General features: G+C 36.4%; 1 protein-coding gene across 1 annotated transcript in view; it reads left to right on the plus strand.

Annotated features, from left to right (window-relative positions):
• LOC150107315 (growth hormone secretagogue receptor type 1-like) overlaps positions 1-23,034 on the plus strand; it is a 37,118-nt gene extending 14,084 nt beyond the window's left edge. The window contains exon 2 of the mRNA XM_090391788.1: positions 22,250-23,034. Within this exon, the coding sequence (XP_090247914.1) occupies positions 22,250-23,034 (785 nt within the window). The remainder of the gene's footprint in view (positions 1-22,249) is intronic.
• The last annotated feature ends 322 nt before the right edge of the window (positions 23,035-23,356 follow it).

The following is a 23,356-nucleotide window of genomic DNA, read 5'->3' on the forward strand; positions in this document are numbered from 1 at the left end:
AGATTACAACCCTAGCAAAAATCTAGTACGGCAGGTGGAGAAAGAGTTCGTTAAGCGTTGCTTTTTTTTAAAGCAATTTCAAGCTTCCAATAAACAGGATTGGTCTCGTACTGATCAACGAAATCCTAACATCTCAAGACTTTCACAAACATTTCAGTGAGATTCCAATCCGTATCCTTTTTTGTTGGAAAGCAAAGACACTACCCACTTAAGCCAAACACGATATTTTTCTTATTCAAACATTTCTATCAGTGATTTTTGTTCTTTGAATATGCTTAGAAATATGCTGCACTTGCGTGGAGGGGCAAAAAAAAGTGGACTTAAATATATACGAGTTGACCATCGCTACTAGAAGTTTTCTCATTTCTGTGGACAGGAGACTGTTGCTGAACGAGATTTCTCTGCCTAAAGTCTAAAATGAAATACTGTAGAGTTTTTGTCTTTTAAGTTTGGCGTTTGAGAATATTCATTTTCGTATGATGTTATATTTCTCCCTCTAGATCCGCGTACCAAATTGGCATAATTTAGCCACTTAGAAAACCTCAAGGGAGTGTTACACAGTAATATGGCAGCAGCTGATGAAAATCATTTTAGACTTGGCCAGTTTCTTAAAACATTACTGTGTTATTTCTTCGTTTTTAATTCTATCGGAGAGTCTACAGCCTAAGAATTATAAAATCACATACATGACTCTTAACTTAATCCCAGTACTTATAAGACGTAAAATTCCTATTAATACGAATTGTGATATTAATCGCTAATGTCACTTATCCCTCAATAACATACTGTCTGGATCTGTATTATAACCGTAGCATTGTAAAGTAAAATTAGGTACAAATTGGTAGTTTGATGGGATGTTTTTTTTTAATATATGGGGATTTAAATGAGCAGAGCGATACGGAGGGTCGCTTCCCACCCTAAATAATTTATTTGGTTGAAAATGAGAGGAAAACACCGAAGGTCAGATACTGTTAGAAATATGGTAGAGAATTAATTAGGCTTAATGTCCTAATGAAATGCTGGGGTAAATTAAGGATTCATTTGGTTGCTGTATTTCAAAGTTCACCATTTAAATAGTTTCATTTAAGAGACAGGTTTAATGCCTCACCCAAATCATGTATATGTTAGTTGGAGGTGGCAAAAATTATGGCATAGGTTTCTGTAATACGGCCGAAGCAACTAAGGTTATGAAACGAGTTCCATCTGTTTAGTAGGTGTATTCTTCTGCATGGTTCGGAGGAAAAAAATCCGAGTTTTCGGGAGCGTAAAAACTACGGCATAAATGGCCAGATGAAATCCTACATTAGTGTAAAAGCCTGTTTTGACTACTTTTTTACGAACTAATATCAAATGCATAAGTATATCTTTATCTTCTTAAAAATGCAACGAGTAAAACAAAGCTGTCCTAGGAATTAAACTACGAAAAAGAAATAACGTAGAATGTAAACATTAAGCGTATATATTAAATCTTAGTATTCATAGAAGCATTTTTCCCCTTGACTTATTTGTATTTTAACTAAAAACTAGTATTTTAACATATCTTGAAAAATCAGCTCTTTATTTTATTCTAATAAATGCAGGACAACAAAAATTTCAACAACAAAAAATTATTTCCTGAGGCCTATTTTAACAGTCCTCTGGAAATAATAAATTGCAGTACGAATTCGCATTCCCAGAAGCCTGTTTTAACAGCTTCTGTTTAGCAGATTTTTTTTATAAATCTGCAATTCAACAAGTCGGATATACAATAAATAAAATACTACGTTGGTTTTAATGCAGGCAGAAGTAAATTAACGAAAAATCAGTTTAGGGTTAATCTACACCCACACGTTCAATTCTAGCAATCGATACCCTGTGCGCGTTTCATCTGTCTGGCGAAAGCTCTACTTACTCGTGTCATGCTGCACATTTTCAGTCGTTTATATAGGGATTTATTTGGCTTATTAAGTCATCAATCACGTGGTTATCTCAGCTTGTTAATCTTGTATAGTTAAGAAGCCGGAAGGCCAAAGTTGATGCTATTTTATTAGCACTGTATTTACTCAATTATCTCACGCTGTCCAACGAAACTATACATCTTGTCTCCTAATAGCATCCTTCAAGACAGGTCACATGGAGAGAAGGATCTCATTCACTTGATAATGCTAATAAATAACCAGGGCTCAGCATCGATCGTCTCTCTAAAAGATCAGATTTTAACGAAGGAAGAATTGCGCCCCCTTCCTGTTGTAGTTATTGATGCGGCTTTCAGTTACAAGATACTTGAAACGCCTACTCTATTAGGAAGAAATATATAATTCATAGAAATCGTTACTTTTTATTTCCGGCAACTAAAATTTCTTTCAAAAGAAAGTTCCATTATACTCTGATTAGGTAAATACAGACCTTATTGTTTACAAAAGCAAGACCATTAAGCTGCGGTAATGATGATTTTTTTAAGTTATTCGGGCTGTTATCGTATTAATGGCGTAGCTATTAATAGTATACTGAGCATTCTTACGATTAAAATATTTAAATAATCTTTCTTATCTAAGGTGACGTCTTGAAGAATGCGGCTCCTGATATTTTTGGTGATCATGGTTATGGATTTATTGGTAATAATTCATTAATATTTGCTACGTGTGAATATTACAGGCATTGAGATGAGTTGCGAGTAGTTTTAAATGAATATGGTGAATTTTCTTACTTGTTTCGACCATCTGAATTAGTCGCTTTGTTAGACTTAATTATATCAATGTTGCGGTATATCTTGACGTGGTTTGATGGTTTGAGTATTTGTATCTTTTGTGAAGATTACCAAGCAATTAACTGAATTTAAACTGAAAACATGGGATCCCTGCAAATTTGTCTTGAAATGGACTAAAATAACTTTAGCCGAATATGTTAGCAGTATTTGTACATTTATTTTCTATGAAACTCTAGTGGATAAGATCATCGTGAGGGCTTCAGCATAAAGCCTCATATGATTTTAGTGTTTGTTTGCATTCCGTTCTTTATTTTAGCTTAATTCTTGAAATTTTCGTAATAATCTGAAAGAAATTTTAAGCTTCACGTATAATGGTGAAGTAAACGTTTCACAGGTTCAGTTTTCTTTTAAAAGCAGTTGAGAGCCTAATGATTAATAGTTTAATTGAGGTCATTGGCAAACACTGGAGTGCTTCTGATCTTGTGCAATAGGATAACAATCAAGAGTGTTTGTGCACTCAGCATTGAACGACAACCAAGTACGGCAGTACCTCAGCAGGTAAGGAGAATAAAAAGAGAGGGCACTGCAAAAGATCTCTTGGTAAGGATTACAGATCCACTGGTGTCATCATTATTTGAGGATAATAGTAAGAAACTAAGGTCGGATGGAAGTGAAATTAGGCGGATGTTATCTGCACCAACTCATCCACAAACTCGATGTTATGTTCTGCAATCACGTGAGTATTAAAAATCAGGAGTTCGTTCCATGTATACAGAATATGGCGGCGACAGCTGATGTCTCACTACTGTGTTGAAATCCTAAATTTAAGAGGATGCAACCCGCAGTAACATAGTTCCGATATCCCATGAGGGGCTCATGTCGTGGTCCTACGTTAGCTCCAGTTCACTTATCTTTTTACTAATATTCAACACTTTCCTCAGAGCATTCAGGGTCTAGTGAGGTTGCACAAGCTTTGGTTCCTTGTTTTATGCCATCCAAGCCACCAGCATTATGTAACATTACACAGGATATAACCGATATCAAACTTGGTACCTTGTGATTTGGAGGTTACCTTCCTGTATTACCTGATGCTTGTTCTTCACATGGTGATTTTTAGTTCCATGATAAAGGATAATACAATGGGCTGCCTGCTGTCCCTGTTTCCAGTGATCATCAGTTCATTATGCAGCAATCTCAGTCACAGGTGCCACTAAACTGAACGAGTTTGATGTTGGCACAGAAATGCTGGAATGTATATTAAAGCGAAATGAGAACTAAAGGGAATCTATAGTTTTTGTATAATAATACAAGAAGCATTCGAAATAGAAGGAAGAATTTTTGGCATTAGTCAGCGCAATCTCGGCAAAAGTTATAAGCATTCGTGAAACTTGGCTGACAGCAGAAAATGCGGTTACTGGAATTGAATGTGGTAGGTCTAGTATTTTCAGGGAGAATAGAAGATAAAACGGGGGGGGGGAGTATTGCTGATGACAGCGGGAGAACTAAAGCCAAAAAAAAGTAGGATATAGTTGTTATAAGCCGGGGGGGGGGGTAATGTGGGAGACATGCAACAGTAAGTCATTGCATTGAGTGCAGGTCGAGTAATTATTATGGGGATTTTACGAAGTTATCGTTTAGTAAGATGAAAGATCATGTGGCAAGAGGGAAATGGAATTCATACATCTTTCAAGAGATAATTACTTGAAATAGCATGTAACCAAAGGGACTCATGATGCGAGTGTGTTAGATCTTAGAGCTTCATTTATGTCATATTGGTGAGTGATCATGTGGTATTGACTTCGGAGGTTGCAAAATGTGTGGATTTTTTCACTTAAGGAGTATATATGGGACTACAGGGTAGGTGATTACAACAAGCTTCCCAGGCAGCTTACAGCTATCCCATGGCATAAGAAATTGCAGGAGAAAGATGTTAACAGTGCATAGGAGATAATCAACGGGTATCTGAAGGAAGCAATATCGAAATTGTATTACCATGGTCAGGAAGATAAATAAGGTAGGAGTTAGATGGATGAGTAGTAGTAATAGGCGTAATCTGCAAAAAAGTAAAATGTTGTGGAGGATTTGTAAGAAGAAAGGTAATCAGCAAGCTCATGAGCAGTAGAAAGCTCAGCCTAGAAAAGTTACCAGCAAAGTAAGGAAGGCTAAATCAGATTATGAGAAGCCCTTAACCAAGCGGGTCAAAGTCAGGGGAAATTACAAAGAATGCTTTCGTTCGTGGCAAGTAAAAGGAAGAATGACTTCAGAAGGATAACTTTTGTGGGTTCTGATGGTAGCGAGGTTACCGAGTCAAATGTAATAGTAGAGTTACTGAGTGACCAGTTTTCAGAAATCTATTACAAAAGTGAGATTATTTCTGTGTCTTATGTAGCAATAAATGAAAATTGAGGTTAATGAATCATAGGTACTTAGGATATTGCAGAATTTAAATACAAAGCTGCGAGTTTGGATAGGATATCAGTTCTGCTATCACGTGGATGTATACAAAGGAATTGTCAGTGCCTCTTACTTGGCTGTTTAACTTAAGCCTAAACTCTGGTAACTTTCCTAGGGAGTGGAAGGAGGGTAAAATAGTTCCTTTGCATAAATGAAGCTCTAAGACTGGGAGTAGAAAATTACACACCAATCACCATCTCGAGAGTGGTGGTAAAAGAATTGGAAAAGTCGGTTAAAGACAAAATTCAGGAATGGGGTGGATAAGAATATTACGCTGTGTGGAGGTCAGCATGATTTTGTTAGAGGTCGGTCTTGTCTTAGTAATTTATTAACTTTTTATAATAGTGACAGCTGAGTTGGACAAGGAATGGCTACACAGTGATGCTGCTGGATTTTGCTAAAGCGTTTGACAGGATATCCAGTGGAATACTGTTGCCCAGATTAAAACAAATGGGGATGGATATTAAACTGATGATGTGGATACAAGAGTAGCTCACGGACAGATACCTAAAAGGAGTATGTTGAGGAACAGAGTCCAGGATGAAGCAGGTGACCAGTGGTGTGCCGCAAGGCTCTGTGCTTGTACATAAATGATGTAGGAAGATATTCAGAGTGCTTTAAATAAGATGGCTGGATGGACAAAAGATAATGGATATCAATTTAATGTAGAAAAGTGTCAAGTTATGCATTTTGAGATTAAAAGATTACAATTTGTGTACCACATTTATAGTACTGTATTCCAGGAAATTAATGAGACTAGGGACTTCGTGGTGTTGGCGGATAGAGAGTTGAAGTTCAGAGGGCATATTGCTAAGGTTTCCAAGGTAGATAATAGTATTTCTTGGTTACTGAAGAACATTCTAACATGCAGAGATAAAGAAGTTATTATTCCTCTTTAAAAAAAAGCTATTGGTACGTCCACATCTGGATGACTGTTCTCGGGGCTGGTTACCTGGATCCCTTGGAGATGAGAAAGTGGTAAAAACGATTCAGAGGCGAGTGGCCAAATTAGTGAGTGGTCTGAGGAATGCTCCCTAGATTGAGAGTTGTAGAGTTGGTCGATAGGCAGAGAAGATGGGATATAGAAACATTTAAGTTACTAAAAGAGTTTTACAGGATTGATAAAGGGGAAATATTTCAACAGTTGGCTAGTAGTGGAAGAACAAAGTCATCCCTGGAAATTAAGTAAAAGTGTGGTTATCATTGGTGTGAGGACAGTAATTTTTGGTTGGCAAGTGATGAACGAGTGGAAGCGTTTTCTGACACAGTTATGAGTATTTTGTCTCTCAGTGAGTTCAAGTACAAGTATGATAGATATTGTGTTGATAGTTTGAGTCTCCCGCAATGAGTCTTTGGATCCCATAGAGGTTCTCTTACAATAATAATAATAAGAAGAAGAAGAAAAGTTTAGGACAGGGTTTCCTAATGATTTTTCCAACTGACAATATTAAAGTGTGCTTATTGGTTTGTAACTTTTTCATGAATAGGACTGTAAAAAAAAAAAATCCAATTTCATTTAGAAAATAATATCCTATATTCTTATAATAAAAATGGAAGCACTTTAAATGACATTGCTCATTTTATCTTCCCATTAGATAAGGGACATATTAAGAAGAAGAAAAAAAGACTGAAATACTAAGTCCCTGTTGTCGATGGAAAGTAAGGGAAAGTGGTCTCAGATTATTGTTAATTCTTTTATCAGGCTGAGAGATAATAGAACTTTTAAATTTGACATTGCTCATATTTTGTATATCCGCCATTTGCCGATGATAATGGGGATTCGTCCCCTACTTGAGCATTCCTCTACTTCCCACCGTTCACGTGCAGTCGTATACAGGACTCTGTTTAGTAAAGCAAAATAAATGTTATTATTTAAAAAAATAAAATAAAACAAAAATTATTTATTCGGTAGAAACGAGTGCTCCGCAATGTGCATATAAAGGCAACTCATGGGCTTAAGATTTGTATAATTCCAGCAAAGGTATTCATCATCAGAAAAAGAAAAAAAAAACAAGTAGTGATTTACGCAGTTATGTATTAGGATATCAAAAAAAGATTGGGATATCCTGTTTATCATACATATATTACGACCCCCCCCCAAAAAAAAAGCAAGACAACGTGGTAAGAAAGAGAAAAAAAAATCACTTGGTAATTAGCAGGGAAAGAATTGACTGCAAGTAGTTTTAATATGCTCGCAATTAGTCAAATTTAATGTATATTAAAATATTTGGAAGAAAATACAGCTGCACAAGATTGAATTATTTTTAACCTAGGTGGTCTGTTCAAATAGTTAACAGTTGGTTGGTTCACATCCTATTTTAAAAAAATGAAAATATCGCTTTTTTTTTGTGATGGAAAATGCAACACCTCCTGTGTTAATTTCGAGCTTGTAATATTTCAAGTGGGAAGATTTTTTTATAGCTTAGCGTGAATATTGTTATTACATTATAATTAGGCTAAAAAAAAATTTTTTTTCAACTTTGTTTTTCACTTTTACCCATCCTAAACTCGCGCGCGCACACAAAAGTGTATACTGTTCGAACTAAGGGGAAGAGCATGTATGTTACAAATTTTACACATTCGTAATTATTTCATTGCAAGAGGCCATACAAAGGATTTTAAAATAACCATTGGTGAGAATTCTTCTTGCACTTACAAATTAAGTATAGCAAGGGAAACAAGCAATTGACTTAATTAAATATATAATTTTATTTATATTAATAACGAAATTTACCAATGCCGAGAGAATGGATTTTGATTGGGACCAAGTCAGAAGATTTTAAAGATTTTTTTTTTTTTTTTTTTTTTTTTGACACAAATTATATCCGAGTTAATGGTTACTTTTTACACGCAACATTGTAACAGGAAAATTTCCGGTATAATGATGGTGTAGTCGATATGTAACAAACACAAACACACACACACAGCCTAACTCGTTGAGTAAAATAAAATGGCCGGAAATAACTGACGTACCCAATTATGGAAGCAAGTAAAGAGAATTGAATAATTAGTACCATTTTCTTATGAATTTGGATTCAAACAGTTTGCTGAAGGAGGAAGGAGTTCCCGAATTTTTCGAAAGCTTTTTTTCCTTGATTTCTTAAACTTGCTATTGAATTTACAGTAACCCAAAAAAAATTAATTATCGGACTGATGTAGGTGGGGATGTCAATTGCCTCCAAACTCATGTTAATCACCCACGATTCCAGAATTCTCGGAGATAGCGATTGTTTCCCATTCCTCCATGATTAAAGAAATAATATAACACTCCCTATTTCATAACATTAACAAATCGCTATTTCATTGGAATCAACACTCCCCATGAACAGTGCTTAGAATTACAAGTATAAGCATACTATGCGAAAAACACGAATTGAGTAGGTTCTATCCGGGACCTACATTAAATTTAGCTTTGTACGACGGACTAGCAACTATCTACATAGATGGCTGATTAATTCATTTCGTATAATTTGTCCAAAAAAAAAATCAAAAATGTTTCAGAATTTCCCTAATTCGAACAATAAGATGCCAAAGTAATTATATAAACACATCACAGAAAAATGCTGAATATATATAATATTAGCTACCCACCTCATTTTGATGATGGCATTAATTTCTTGATTGAAATAACAGTAGAACAAGCATCTAACCAACAACACATCTTACTTGAAAACACGTCACCAGTGAAATGGATTTGACTCGCTGAAGTTTGTCTATAATCGCAGTTTACCAACCTGCTTAACAATAATAGAATTATCCATCCTGCTGCACACACTAAAAATTTGCATAGCGTGAAAAAAAAAAAAACATGTATGCAAGTATACCGAATTTTATAACTAACAAAAACTACCGAGTTTAAGAAATCTGTCAGTTAATAATCTGGACTGCAAGAATAAATATAACTTGGTTTCGAAAAAGAGTTATATTTATTCATGTTATTTATTTCCGAAAACAAATTATGTTCATTCATATTATATCAAATAAATCAGCGATATAACAAATTCATGTTATATCGTTGAAGTCTTTCTGTAGCAGCAGTTTACTCTCCAACTTTAATAATGGAATCATCCAATTACAACCATAGGAATTTGCGTAGTGTAAAAAGACTTGATTTATGGAAGAAAAAAAATATTGAAAGACCGAAAGAAATTAGTCATTCAGTAATAACAAGAATGTTTCGTTTGAGCAATAATATTTAAATTAAACTTGTTATTTCTCTTTAGATAAAACAAGATAATAAAATCAAATATTGATTTTGAATTGAAAATATAGAATAAAATCAATTTTTTTTAGATTTTTCCTGACACACGCACATTCATATGACTAAAGCCAGAATCAGGTAAACACAAAATAACTACTACGATCATAAGTACAGTATTAGGCTCATCACTATTAGGATCATGAGCAGTGTGCCATGCGACAATAGTAATTAATTATGGCGGCCATTTTTATTCGAGAACGACCCATAGAATTTTTCACTTTCGGAAGATTTTAAATTAATCACAGTTTATTTCCATATGGTCTAATTTTTTAATGTTCAAGGTGTGTACTTCTTGATTTTTTATTTCCATTTTCAGACAAGCTATTTTTTAAGATTGCAGTTAGTGCTCTTTTTCTCCAATTTTATTCTACTCCGTAGGCCGTAGGTTGAATCCATTAGTCTGTTTTGTGTATGTGGGGGGGGGGGGGTTCAATTGATACGTGTGGTGAAATATATCTGTCCCAAAATCTTCTTTAATTAAAGTGCTTTATCCATGAAAAAAAAATCGCTTGAAAATTTGCGAAACCTTAAAAACAGTGCATTTTGAAGCACAAATGTTGTGTGTGGGGGGGGGGTCAACTAAAAACTTGAAACTTTTATGTTGAACCACCCCCTGAGAAATATGAGAAATATTTTTGATAGGTAGCTATAAAATTGCTCGTTATGTTATTTTCATCCTTCTACCTAAATTCTTTTGAAAATGCAGAAAACAGCGTTTATTTTATTTTTTATTTATTTTTTTTTTATTTTTTTTTTTTGTTACTTCTTCCGCCGTATTTAGTACATCCACTTATCAAGACTAATTTTTTAGGATCATGAATTGTGTGCCATGTGACAATAGCAAATGAGAGAATTAAAAAAATAAATAAACGAATGCTTCCAAAGAAAAAAATCTGTGATTTAATTTAATTTCTTTTTAAAAAATCCACTCTATTTCATTTTCAAGAGAGAATAACATTTTGATATCCCTCAAATGATAAAATAATATGGTCATTGAGGGTTTTATGGCCTCTGCCTGGTTTTAAAATTTGACATAATAATCAAGAAAAGAGTACGATATGAAGAGGAATGAGGTGTTTATGAAGGTAACTATTAAAATTAAAATTGATCATTTGTGAATTGCTATTTAAATTGACAAAATTACATTTTAATGGTGAGAGCGAGTTATTTTTATTATCTAAGCAATAAATTCTGCTTTGTAGATTCATCTTAAGGCCACTAGAGGAAAAAACACCCGGAACGCCTAAAGCAGGTGACTGTGATTAAAAATAAATAAATAAATAAATAAAATAAAAATCAAAAATTACACATCTTGAGTTTTAAATTGGCAGCGAAAAATCGGAAACTGGATAATATGGAAAGAAGCTGTAATTCCAAAATTGTGAAAATTCTGTGGATCCGCAGAATAAAAATGACCACCATAATTAAGAGGATGTCGGGGGGGGGGGGGATCCTTAATCAGTTTTCCACAGGGTCTAATAATATATTCATAGTCTCCCAGATTTTTTTTTCTCGGTCTTTCCATAACAGCGATTTAAGATTTTGCATTATTCATACAAATGCCTTTCTGTTGAAACATTTGTATGGAAGGTGGATTATCTGAAGATAACATATGTAATTATATTCTCACGTCTCTGGTATTCTGAAGGTGGGGAGGTAACAGAAGCAGACGAAATTGTTAAATTATCTAGCGATAGTGGACATTGCTGTACCAGATGTGAGAGAGGTAGATGGACTGAAATTGCTTATGATATTGATGTGCCTTAATTCAAATACAGCAGTGGGATTAGATGGGATATTACGTGGGGAATTGAAGGCAGGTGACTGCTGATGCTGCATAGTTCTGTTCATTGGACAATCAATGCATGTATAACGAAAATGTGCAAGGAAATTGGCATATCCTCAGAGCAAGCTGTTAGTTTAAGTCTCATTTCTGGGAAAGTACAATATCTAGGCTGTGAGAAAAAGGCAAAATAGTTCCATTGCATAAAAGATGCTCCAGGAAATAGGCACTAAATTACAACTCAATCCAGGAGTGCTAGTTAAGGTATTGAAGAAGTTGATAAAAGACAAAATTCACGATTAGAAGGACATATTCTATAGGGGCAAAATGATTTTATGAAGAGACCATAGTAATTTGTTTACTTTTTATAATAAATGACGTTTCAATTAGATAAAGAAAATGAATAATACTGCTAGACTTTATGATGGCATTTGATTTGACAAGATTCCGCATGGAACTCTGTTACATAAACTGGAGTAAATGCGATGAGTATGAAACTGGTAATATGGATAAGAGTGTGGCTGACGGACAGACATAAAAGAATAGTATATTGAGGAATTAAATCTAGGAGAAGGCAGGTGATTAGTGGTATACCTCAGACCTTGGTTCTTGAGTTACAGCAGTTTAAATTATACAAATGTATAATTTAAACTGCTATATATGAAATGATTTAGGAGAGATATCCTTATTTGCTGCTCAAAACTTAAAAATCGTCAACAATCACCTATAATCATGAACTCAACTCTTGTTGAGTTCATGATTAAGGGTGAGGACCATTCAAAAAACTTAAGGCTAAAAGAGTATTACCTTTGAGAAATAGGAAGAAGTTATTAGTTTATTATTTATTTTATTTTTACAAATCTAAATTATTCAAAGAGTTATAAATTCTAAATTTCAAAAACTTAGCACATACTTTTTGTGCAATCTTGCGGAGAATCGTCCAGCACCCATGTGTTTCAAAAGCCCATTATTTTACTGATAAACAGACAGTTAACCCAACATGGGCTAAACAATTACAGCCACTCTCGGCTTTCTGTGAAAATGCCTGGAGACGTGCATTATTTTTACGTCTCTCTACCAACTATCGGTTCGTACTTGAGTTATGTTGAATGTGTTAGTTTCGTTCTTAAACCTCTCTCTCTCTCTCTCTCTCTCTCTCTCTCTCTCTCTCTCTCTCCCTCCATAGAACTGTCAGTGCTGTTATGACAAGGGATTTTAGCAGAAATAGAAGAATCTCATCATGCATCACAGTTAATAAATTGGAATATACACTCTTCTGACCAAGGTTTTCAAGAATTGATTTATCTGAATACGCCGATCATTTCAATAATGTGTAGAATCACTCCACGCTGTAACTCTTCACTGTCCAAAGGTTGACCTGGTTGATCGTGTAATGAGTGCTGTTCAACCTACACGACGTTAGGTTAAATCTCTTACTTGGTACAGATGCGTGTGAATATCTGGAGGCGGCGGAAAATTTTCTTCAACATGGAACTATCACCTACTGGAGTCGAGAAAAATGGCTTGAAAAAAAAAAGTGCAATGTTTTGTCTTTAGAAACAGGGTTCTTTGGATTGTTTATCTTTCAAATCTTTTACGCTCTGTACTGATGTGTTGTAGTTTAGGCGACGTTTATTTTTCACACAGCAAGTTTTCCATGCAAATCTAAGCAATGAAATTCAGTAAGTAATATTGGAATAAACCTCTACAGCTGTAGGCGTCCAGAATGCCTGCTATACTGAAGTCGGTGATGCCCGAAGGTTGGCCCGTAACCCTTTTCGCAATACGGATCCTCTTCATTTTCCCTTCGGTTGGAAAAAATAGGCTGAAATTTATTCTAGGATAAGAACTATTTTTACAAGTGATTTTCAGTTCCAACCAACATAGCGACTGTAATGTGGAAGTTCAAAGATTTTTCTCCAGAAGTTTAAGTTTTTAATCAAGTAAAACAGAAAAACCGGAGGAAAGAGGTGCAGAAACGGCGTTTCTGTACCTCTTTCCTCATCAATGGAGAAAAACACTGATCAGTTTCTCTCTAATTTATCTATTAACCCCATTCATCTGCCCAGAACAACTTTTATTTGTTATCCCCATTTATCTGCCTGAAATCATTAAGCTCTGCCCACAACAATGTTTATCTTTCATCCCCATTAATCTTCCCACGACAAACTACGACTACACTCTGGTTCGACGTGCGACATCCAGGTTAGTTTAGGTTAGGTTAGGTTAGTTTATAATGATATCTAATTTCTGATTTCATTGCGTGCAAAAGAAGTACTTTCCTTACTTTTTTCATTATAAACTAACCTAACCTACCTATATATAAAACCTATAAACATCTTTTATTACATTTACCAGACTCCTCTAGGAGTCTGGTAAATGTAATAACCGGTTAATAACTTTAATGTAATAACTTTAACCGGTTACAGTGATTAATTCTAATTATTCACTTTAACCGGTAATTATTAATAATAACCGGATTTATTACTTTAACCATAACATATATATATATATATATATATATAAAAAATCTGTAAAAGAATTTATTTTGAATAAAAATCAATATGAAATAAAGTTAACGTGTAATTGGACAGGACATTAAAAAGGATGGGGTGTGTTTTGTTTGTTACTTTGATTATTGTTTCATGTTCTCCAAACGTTATTGAATAAAAAGCAAGTGCCATTAGGACTTGAAATTTAGTGGAATATCACTGTGGCTCAAAGTCATAGAGATCATACTGTGATCAGTAAAATTTGGTGTTTCTTAGATCAATGTATAATATACTGCTTAGAAAGAAATACGATATCATTGTGAGAGGAACAAACAGCCATGGGTCCTACACCTTAAAAGATCTAGGACCTCCTTGAAATTATTGCAGAAATCGTACAAGACATACTTTACAAGCTTACGATAGTGATCAGTGGTAATTTTGGAACATTCTTTCTGTAGGCATGTAATGGGACCCTGGACTGTTGTGAGACGGACGTCCATTGATCTCATTCCACTTTCCAGTTCATCCCCGAGATGTTCAATAGGATTGAGATCAGGACTCTGTGGAGGCCAGTCAAGTGTGGTGACGTCCATGTCCACAAACCACGCAGTTACAGCAGCATTTTTATGACATGTTGCATTGTCTGACTGAAAGAGAGAATGGTCAGTTCCGTAGAAACGCCACAAAGTAGGAAGCATTGCATTGTCCAGAATGTTCAGATACCTCTCAGTGTTAGATGTTCCTGGCGCCACAAACAGAGGTCCGAGGCCAAACCAGAAAAAATAGGACCATACCATCACTGCTACCTTCGAATTTAATAGTTGAGGTCCCACTGTACACGCTCTTTGCACCTGAAGACGACGCTGCATGTCGGTTCGTGTAATGTGAGACTTGTATATTGCCGTCCTATAATGGAAACCCATGTTTTGAGTCTCGGTGAAAAATGTTTTGTGTAGATTAGCGTTCCAGTCAATACTCGAATGGTGGTTTTTACATATTATCCTTCATAGCACACTACGGTCACGTTCAGTGCGTGTGGTGGTCGTCCACTGCGGGTACCACTTGCAGTTGACTCCCCCCGCTTCCATTACAGTATGGTATCACTGATTGTTGACCTGGATGTCCAAATTTGTCAAAAATTTGCTGAACAGATGGGCCTAGAACATGATGTCCTATCGCAAAGCCTCTTTCAAACTCCGTCAGTTCTCTTCTCAATGAAAAATTGTGGGTTCATATCATCGGTCTTTAAAAGAATTACAGAGGACAAAGTGAGCCCGTTCATAGGAGAAGAAGAAAAGGAAATAAATAGGGCAATAGTAGAAGTAGTAGGAAAAGGCCTCAGCTCGCAATTCTCATTTTATTAGGTAAAACTACCTGTTAGCCTCTTTCATTGTGTGCTCAGTAACATAAAACTCACAGACCCTTGTCATACGGGATCCGAGGGTGAGCAGTACCTGGATGGTTTGTTCTGCCATTTCAAAAACCAGAACTGTTGCACTGACTTGGGAGCATTATATTCCTCCAATTTATACCGGTTACAAACACGTGACATGCATCTGTTATATGGCACACTGCACCTTGCACGTGGGGAGGGGTCCGCTGACTTCCTTGCAGCGCCCAATAAGTGAAGTACCAGTATTAGAAAATGACCTGATGCTTTTTAGTACTAACTTCGTGTTTTTGTAGCACTCAACATGTTTCGAATTCTTACCGATTTATGTGGTCCAGAGTAATCTACTATGGACAAATAATATATCGAGATTTTACAGTGATTTTCCTTAACTATTCCTTCCTTAAGAAGAAAAGTTTATTTTTTATTTATTTATTTATTGCTATAACTCTTTATTGGTTAGTTTATTAACTAAGTTCTCATTATCTTCAAATGATGACGTTAGGCTAATTTAGTTTAGATCACTTTTGGCATTTTATTTGTTCTGTTCAGTAATTATATAGCATAGCTTCTTTTCATCCTTATGTGCATAATGATTGAAAATATTATTGAATATACGAACATAAATTATAATAAAAATAATAAGGCATGCATCTGTAATAAAATAGCCATTATGTCGAGAATGTAACTGGCATCTGAGCTTCGATTTGCTATTTGTATATGATCGATCTGATATCATATTCCAAAACGGCATTCTGCAAATCGAAAGATGAAGAAATTTAAAATAAAAAAAAAGAAGCTGAAAGTCGAATATCTTGTGAAAAGCGTGTAAAAAAAGTGAGACAGATGTAACTGTAAAAATGTTAAATGCGTGTTCTATAATATAGTTTTAATAGCGCAACAACTGAACTCAAGTACAATGAAAGCAGTACAGGAGGAGTCCAAACGACCTAGAAAATGCAGTTGAAGCGTAACTGTACAAATCTCGGCATTAATTATTCCATCGGAATGCACTGTATATTATAATGAGAAGATGCATTTTCGACTGACGAAAAAAATAACGAACTTTCGTCTTGTATAAATTAACAGACAGCTACACCAAAAACTATTAATATATTTATTTAATAATAATATTCTTTAAAAAATTAAAATACAATTATTCCGAGTATCCCTCTGGAACGGCCATGATGATGTTAAAACCACAGACGATTCCTTACCCGTTCGATCCTAATCTCTGAGTAGAGGAACTTCTTTTCAAAGTCTAGAAAGACTCTTTCTTTTCCCCAGCATATTCCATGGTCTTTTGCACAGCAAGTAGAGTTTGTTTGTTTGTTTTTACTCGGAAAATTGAGTTTTCTAATCATGCAAACCCAGAAAAATTGACATGAAATTCACAAGATATCAATATCGGTAGTTAGGATTAGGAACACGAGATGGCGAGTATTATCTGCAAAATCCTCTTCTCGAGATGTATGCCCGCTGACCAGGGACCGTACTAATCAGTTATTGTGAGGATGAACAAAGGTGAGTTCGACTTCCATCCGAATTTCGAAACGAATTCGAGATAGACAGTGTCCTCACTTTCCGTAAGAAATAAAAATAAAATATATCCTTTTCGTCTCTTATTTTATAAACGTGGCTCTTATAAATATTTTACATTACGATGCCTAACAAAACGCCAGTCAAAACCTGCCTTTGAAAGTTTAAACAAGCCTTCGCTGCTTCACCAGACAGCGCCAATCTGCTGCGACAAGTATAAAGCTAAACGCATTTTCTTCTACGGCAACATTGTTGAGAAACACTACACTCGCCCACACACTCAGAGTATTTTAATATATATATTTTATATCCTTCAGTGACCGTGCAATATGAAAATAACTTTGATTAGAAAAACACAAATTGCTACCTGTTGATTTATCCTTGCGTGTTGAAAAGAAAAGTCCAATTCAGAATTTAGTCGGCTGATACAGGCAACGCAAATAGGGAATAGGTTATGATTTTACGGATATTTGCAAATAAAAGATGCAAGTCGTCTTACCTTATCAGATCTAATAGTGTTTACAGATATTAAAAACAAACATTTTAAATTGAAATTACAAGTCATTTCATTTTTAATTGTGTTCAGACTTTGTATATATTTATCAATGTTATCCTGTGGCCCCCTCTCTTATAAGATGGTTGCAGCTGAAAACCAGGGGAGTATATATCGATAGTGTAAGCATATTATCCAACAAATGATAATACTCTAAATATTAGGTATTCAAATGCTTATCATCCTTCAGAAAGAATCATGCATAGTGTTATTAATGTCAAAATGTCTTTCACTTTATGTTACAGAAGACATTTTGCTATAGGAATGTTAACTTCTACAGATTCAGTGCGTAACATAGTCAAAACTGTAGATCGATGGCCATCAGCAGAAGGGTCATCTCAACCCACTAAGCAACTCAGGCAATGCCTAGTGATAAGTTTAGAGGGCGGCCTAATAAACCGTAAAACTTTATTTCAACCATAAAAACACCGGTTTTTTTGTTTTTTTTTTAAATTTTACATATTTTCTTGAATTTAGGGCAAAATAGTACCTCCCTAGGAGTGATATATAGGTGTGAACAGTGTAGCACGACTGGTTCAGGAAGCGTGATTCCCATGTTCTTTATAATTACCTAATGTTAATTATAATATAATTATAATTAGCATTAATTTCATTATAATAAAGAGCACCAATTAACATTGTGCTCTTCCTTATAATTAAATTGTGGCATAAGTAAGTTATTTCATTTCTGTTTTGTGCTTTGGAGAGAGCAGCGTAGATATGTGTGAATTGTTAGCCGTGTAGTTCATTTGCGTATTGGTATATTTGTCTTCATGTAGCCCAGTTATGAATGTCATTATTTGATATACTGAACAGAGTAGATCATAATATATCGCTTTATGGGACTCTATTTTATCTGTGTATATATACCAGCTATGATTTGTGCTTATTTTGTTACTTGTGCTCTATTTGATAGTTCCTAAACCAGGTATAAAGTGGTCCCCTTATTCCGACAGAACTGCAGTTTGGTCAGCAGTATGCCATTGCCAACTGTGTCAAATACTTTGGTTAAGTATAAGGACAGTGTATTTGTTTTTATCGAGAGCTTTATGATATCGGAAATATTTTGTAATAACATGGCGCTTTGTTTTCTAGAAGTTACATTGGTTTTGTGAGATGATGCTGTATTTCTGTAAGTAGTTCTGTAGCTAGTGGTTGATTTAGCTGTATAAAGTTGTTTATACGTTTTAGTGAAATATTTTTGTTGTGGAGTATTTCTTTTAAAAATTATGATGTTTAGGTTGAGCACATTGCATATAGATTTGTGTAAATTATCTATTGGTTTTTATGAGTATACTTTATGAAACTGTAGTGGTAGAGAATGTGCGAGCAACTAAGCCTAATTTGAATAGAAGCTTATCATGGTACTTTGTTATATGCAACTGCTTAAGGATTTCTGTCGCTAGTACTATGTTGCTCAATTTAGTTAAGGAATCCTAATATAAGGGGAGGGTTAGCGAGGGGCCAACCACCCCTCCTGTAAAAACCCTATTGGTTACGAAACAAGCACCACAGAAGCCTCGGAATTTCGAACGCCTTTGCGACTATGATTATTAATCGTTTTGGGACCTGGAATATACGTAGTTTGGTGAAAGAAGGAGCTCTTTTTAATGTGACGAATGTCTTACGACAGTATAAAATTGGACTTTGTGCTGTACAAGAAGTGCGTTGGCCGGGACAAGGCTCGACCTCGGACTGCGTTTTTAGTTAGTGATAACTTTTTGTGTAATATTTTAAATTTTAAACCTGTAAATAATCAGCTGTGTACTATTAGAGTTAAGGGACGTTTTCAAAACGTGTCTATTGTGAACTGTTATGCGCCTACTGAAGAGAGCTCGGAAGAAGCTAAAGATTGTTTCTACGAAGTGCTTGAGCGTACTTGTAATAATCTACCGTCCTATGACGTCAAGCTAGTGGTGGGAGATTTCAACGCGAAGCTGGGGAGAGAGCGTGTGTGGCGCCCTTTCGTGGGTAGTGAGAGCCTACATGAGGAGTGCAATGATAACGGGATGCGACTTGTGAGTTTTCCCGCCGCTACGGGATGCTTTGTAAAGAGCACTATGTTTGCGCATAAAGACGTCCACAAACAGACCTGGAGATCGCCGGACGGTAGAACAGCTGACTAAATAGACCATGTACTAGTGTATCGACGTCACCACAGCTCCATCTCGGATGTGAGAAGTTTCAGAGGAGCAGATGGAGATAGCGACCACTATCTGGTAGCCTACGGTTTCAGGCATAGAATTGCAGTTCACAAGCCGGCGTGTCCTATCATACGATCGGCATGGGACCTGGACAAGTTGAAAACAGCGGAAGGCAAGCGGCCTTTCCAGTTAGAGTTGCAGAATCGTTTTGGGGAGTTACAGGAGGAAGAGAATGATCCGGGTGGGATGTGGGACACCAGCAAAAATACGGTCGCATTAGCTGCCTCGAGAACTGTGGGAAAGAGAAAGAGGAGGAGAAAAGCATGGTTTAATAGACAGTGTGAAGAAGCTGTAACGAAACAAAGGGAAGCACTACTGAACTACCTAGCAGATAACAGGAAGAAAGCTGCATATGAGAGGGTGAGAAGATTGGTGAATACATGTCTACGCAGGGAAAAGCGGAAGTATCTTAATGAGAAAGTGGCTAGTATAGAGATAAATAGGGTGACGAATAATGGACGGGAGATGTACCGGACGATCAAAGCCATGTGAGGTGCCCAGACACAAGCGGCAACCATAAGCGATGAGAGTGGAAATCTATTAACAAACTCAAAAGATGCTCTCGTTCGGTGACGTAGATATTTTGCGAACTTGCTGAATGTCAATGCTGGAACGTCAATATCGGAGGATTACACTCCTTATCAATCTGCTGAACCATGTATTGAAAAGCCGACATTTAGTGAGATTACTCGTGCTATCCGCATGCTGAAAAATAATAAGGCTCCAGGAGTGGACTGCATACCGGCGGAGCTTCTGGAGAATGGTAGGGACGTCCTGCTGGAGCAGCTTCACCTGCTCATCTTGATGATCTGGCAAGAAGAACGGCTGCCGGACGAGTGGAAGGAGTCGCTGATCACCCCAGTATATAAGAAAGGAGATAAGACTCAATGCGGCAACTACAGGGTCATCTCACTGCTATCGACTGGCTACAAGGTGCTGTCTAACATCATGCTAATGCGCCTCACACCATATGCAGAAGAGTGCCTTGGTGACTACCAGACGGGCTTCAGGAGGAACCGTTTTACAATAGCCCAATTCTTCACGCCGCGCCAAGTTTTTGAAAAATGCTGGGAATATAACCGGGAAGTTCATAATATTTTCATAGACTTTTCTAAAGCCTATATCTCAATGATACGCCCCAAAATATGGAAGGTATTAGAAGAGCTGGGAATACCTCGAAAACTACGAAAAATGGCACAGGTGTGCGTAGCTGGTTCGAGAGCAAGAGTGAAAGCAGAAGGTGACCTTTCAGACCCGTTTCAAATACAGCTGGTGTGAAGTAGGGAGATGGGCTTTCTCCGATTCTCTTCAATCTAGTGTTGGAAAAAGTAATTAGAAACACACAGCAAGTGGCAGGTGGAGTCGACATGGGGGGGTACAAGTTAGGACTCTTGGCTACGCTGACGACCTGAACGTTATGGCGCATCAACGGGACGACGCGGTGGCATTGGTTACTGCTGTTGAAGAAGCTGCAGAAGAAGTTGGCCTGAAAATAAATGCCGAGAAGACAAAATACCTTTTTATGAGTCGCCATGCTGCTCAAGATCTAGAGGGAGCTGCACAGTTTGAGAGGGTGAAGGTATTTAGGTACTTGGGTTCTTTCGTGACTGAAGACAACAAAGTTGATGCTGATGTCCAGAGTCGAGTAAATGCCGCGAATGTGGCCTATTATCAGGTGCGTCCCCCTTTTCGCCTCGCGCTTGCTGTCTTGGACTACAAAGGTGGGACTATACAAGACTTTGATCAGGCCTGTTCTCCTCTACGGTGCTGAAGCGTGGACTTTCACGGTGAGACAAGCCGATCACCTGAGAGTATTCGAGAACAAGATGCTACGACGTATCTATGGAGGGGTCATGGCAGACGGAGTCTGGAGGAGGCGGTCCAATGCTGCCATACACGCTTTATACAACTCGGCAGACGTCTTGATGGAGCTGCGACCCCGTTCAGTGGCTGGGGAACCTGTACCGTATGGGCCCCGAAAGGACTGTGAGACAAGCGTGGGCGGCCCGACCCCGATCAGGGAGACCGAGAAAGAGATGGGCAGATCAGGAGAAGGAAGACCTGCAGGCTGTTGGGCTGGAGACCAGAACGTGGCGGACAGTCACAGAGGACTGGCATGTGGATCGTGAGGCCAAAAGTCCCCCTGGGCTGATAGCGCCTGGCTAATAATGTAATGTAGTAGTTCTGTAGTCTAGTGCGTGTTACTTTCAATAATTTTGGAGATAACTGCAAAGTTAATTATAGGTCTGTAGTTCTGCATGTCATTTCTTTTGTCCTGTTTGTAAATCGGTGTGATTATCGCAGTTTGTAGTTTATGTGAAATATTACCAATGTGGAATATCATATTTACGACTGTATAGGATTTATTTGTTCAAAGTGTGTTAAATGGTCTGCAAGTGACCCATGGGATTCTTTGGTTTTAACTGTGAAAAATCATTCTTCATTTCCAGTTTGCTTACAAGTGGAAAATACATGATTGGCTATTGATTTTGTGTTGGTGATTTTTATGTTGTTGATCATTTATTTATTTATTTATTTATTATTTTTTTATTTGTGTGGTGTTGTTTGCGAAGGTATATCCTGACCGACGATTTTTTTGCAATAAAATCTTGCGGTTAAGTCTTCTTTTTTCGAGGTACATTTTAAAGTGTAGATCATCTTTATTTCATATGCACTGTATTCCGTGAATTTTTTGAAAGTAGCAGTCTTTCTTTTTTTTTTTTTTGTCTCTACGAATTTTTGTTGTTAGTTGATTTCTTGTGCTCTTTTATGTTCGTAAATGAATGCTGTTCGATGACATTTTTATCATAATTATGTGATAATCATTAACATTATTGTATAATAATAACGTATATTTTAATAATTCTTAATTTACTTTTTCTTTCAGGTAAAACTGTACCATTTGTGGAGCTATTTGTTGCACATGGTTCAATTCTCACTATTTTGGCCATTAGTTTTGAACGCTATTATGCCATTTGTCAGCCATTCAAAGCAGGATACACTTGTACTAAAATGCGAGCGTTGGCTATAATCATGGTGGTATGGATAGTTGCTTTAGTCAGCACGTGTCCATTTCTTGGAATAACAGAATATAGATTCACTACCTATATAGATGGCAGTGTTGTACCAGTATGTCTTACGTCAGCTCAAATAGTGTGGCAAAAGATTTATGTATTCGTTTCCATGACTGTGTTCTTCTGGATCCCTCTCGGAGTGCTTATGATAGTGTATGGCATTATCACCAAACAACTAATGAGAGACAGAAAAAGACTGAACTCCAGTAAAGAAAGATCACAGATGAGAGCTAGAAAACAAGTAGTTGTCATGTTATCCGCCGTTGTTACATGCTTTTTTGTATGTCTAGCTCCGTTCAGAGTGTTTACTATTTGGGTGGTGGTTGTACCAGAAGAACAAGTAGAAGCAATGGGACTGGAAGTATATTATAACGTCCTATACTTCTGTCGTCTTCTGCTATATATTAATTCTGCAATCAATCCTATTCTCTACAATGTCATATCATCTAAATTTCGATATGGATTTCTTAGGCTTTTGCTGCAAACAAAGCGGCGCCATCTCACGAGGCAAGGAACAGTTAATACACTGTCTTCGTCAACATGTTACAATACTGTTACAAAGCTTCCAAGAAGGTATCAAGATATTATTATTGTATAATAATTAAAATCATGATTATGCTGAATTAGTTTCTGTAAATACTGAAGACCACAAATTAATATCAATCTGAATAAAATATTATTCACATGTATTTGGTCTAATCTTAATTATCTTATTTATTTATGTACAGTTTCCACACAAGAATGCCATGTCCGTATTTTAAAAAGAAATGTTTATTGATCAAATTTACGATACAACAGTAAAAAAACATCGTAACACCTTAGAGCAGTGGTTCTTAACCGGTGTTCCCCGGAACATTTGTGTTCCGCGAACTGGTTACAAGTGTTCCGCCGGTGAAAGATGTCACATGACACAGTTCTGA

This window comes from Typopeltis vanoorti, chromosome 4 (assembly GCF_054136105.1).
Source record: "Typopeltis vanoorti isolate ZY-2024b chromosome 4, IOZ_Tvanoo_1.0, whole genome shotgun sequence".
NCBI lineage: Eukaryota > Metazoa > Arthropoda > Arachnida > Uropygi > Thelyphonidae > Typopeltis > Typopeltis vanoorti.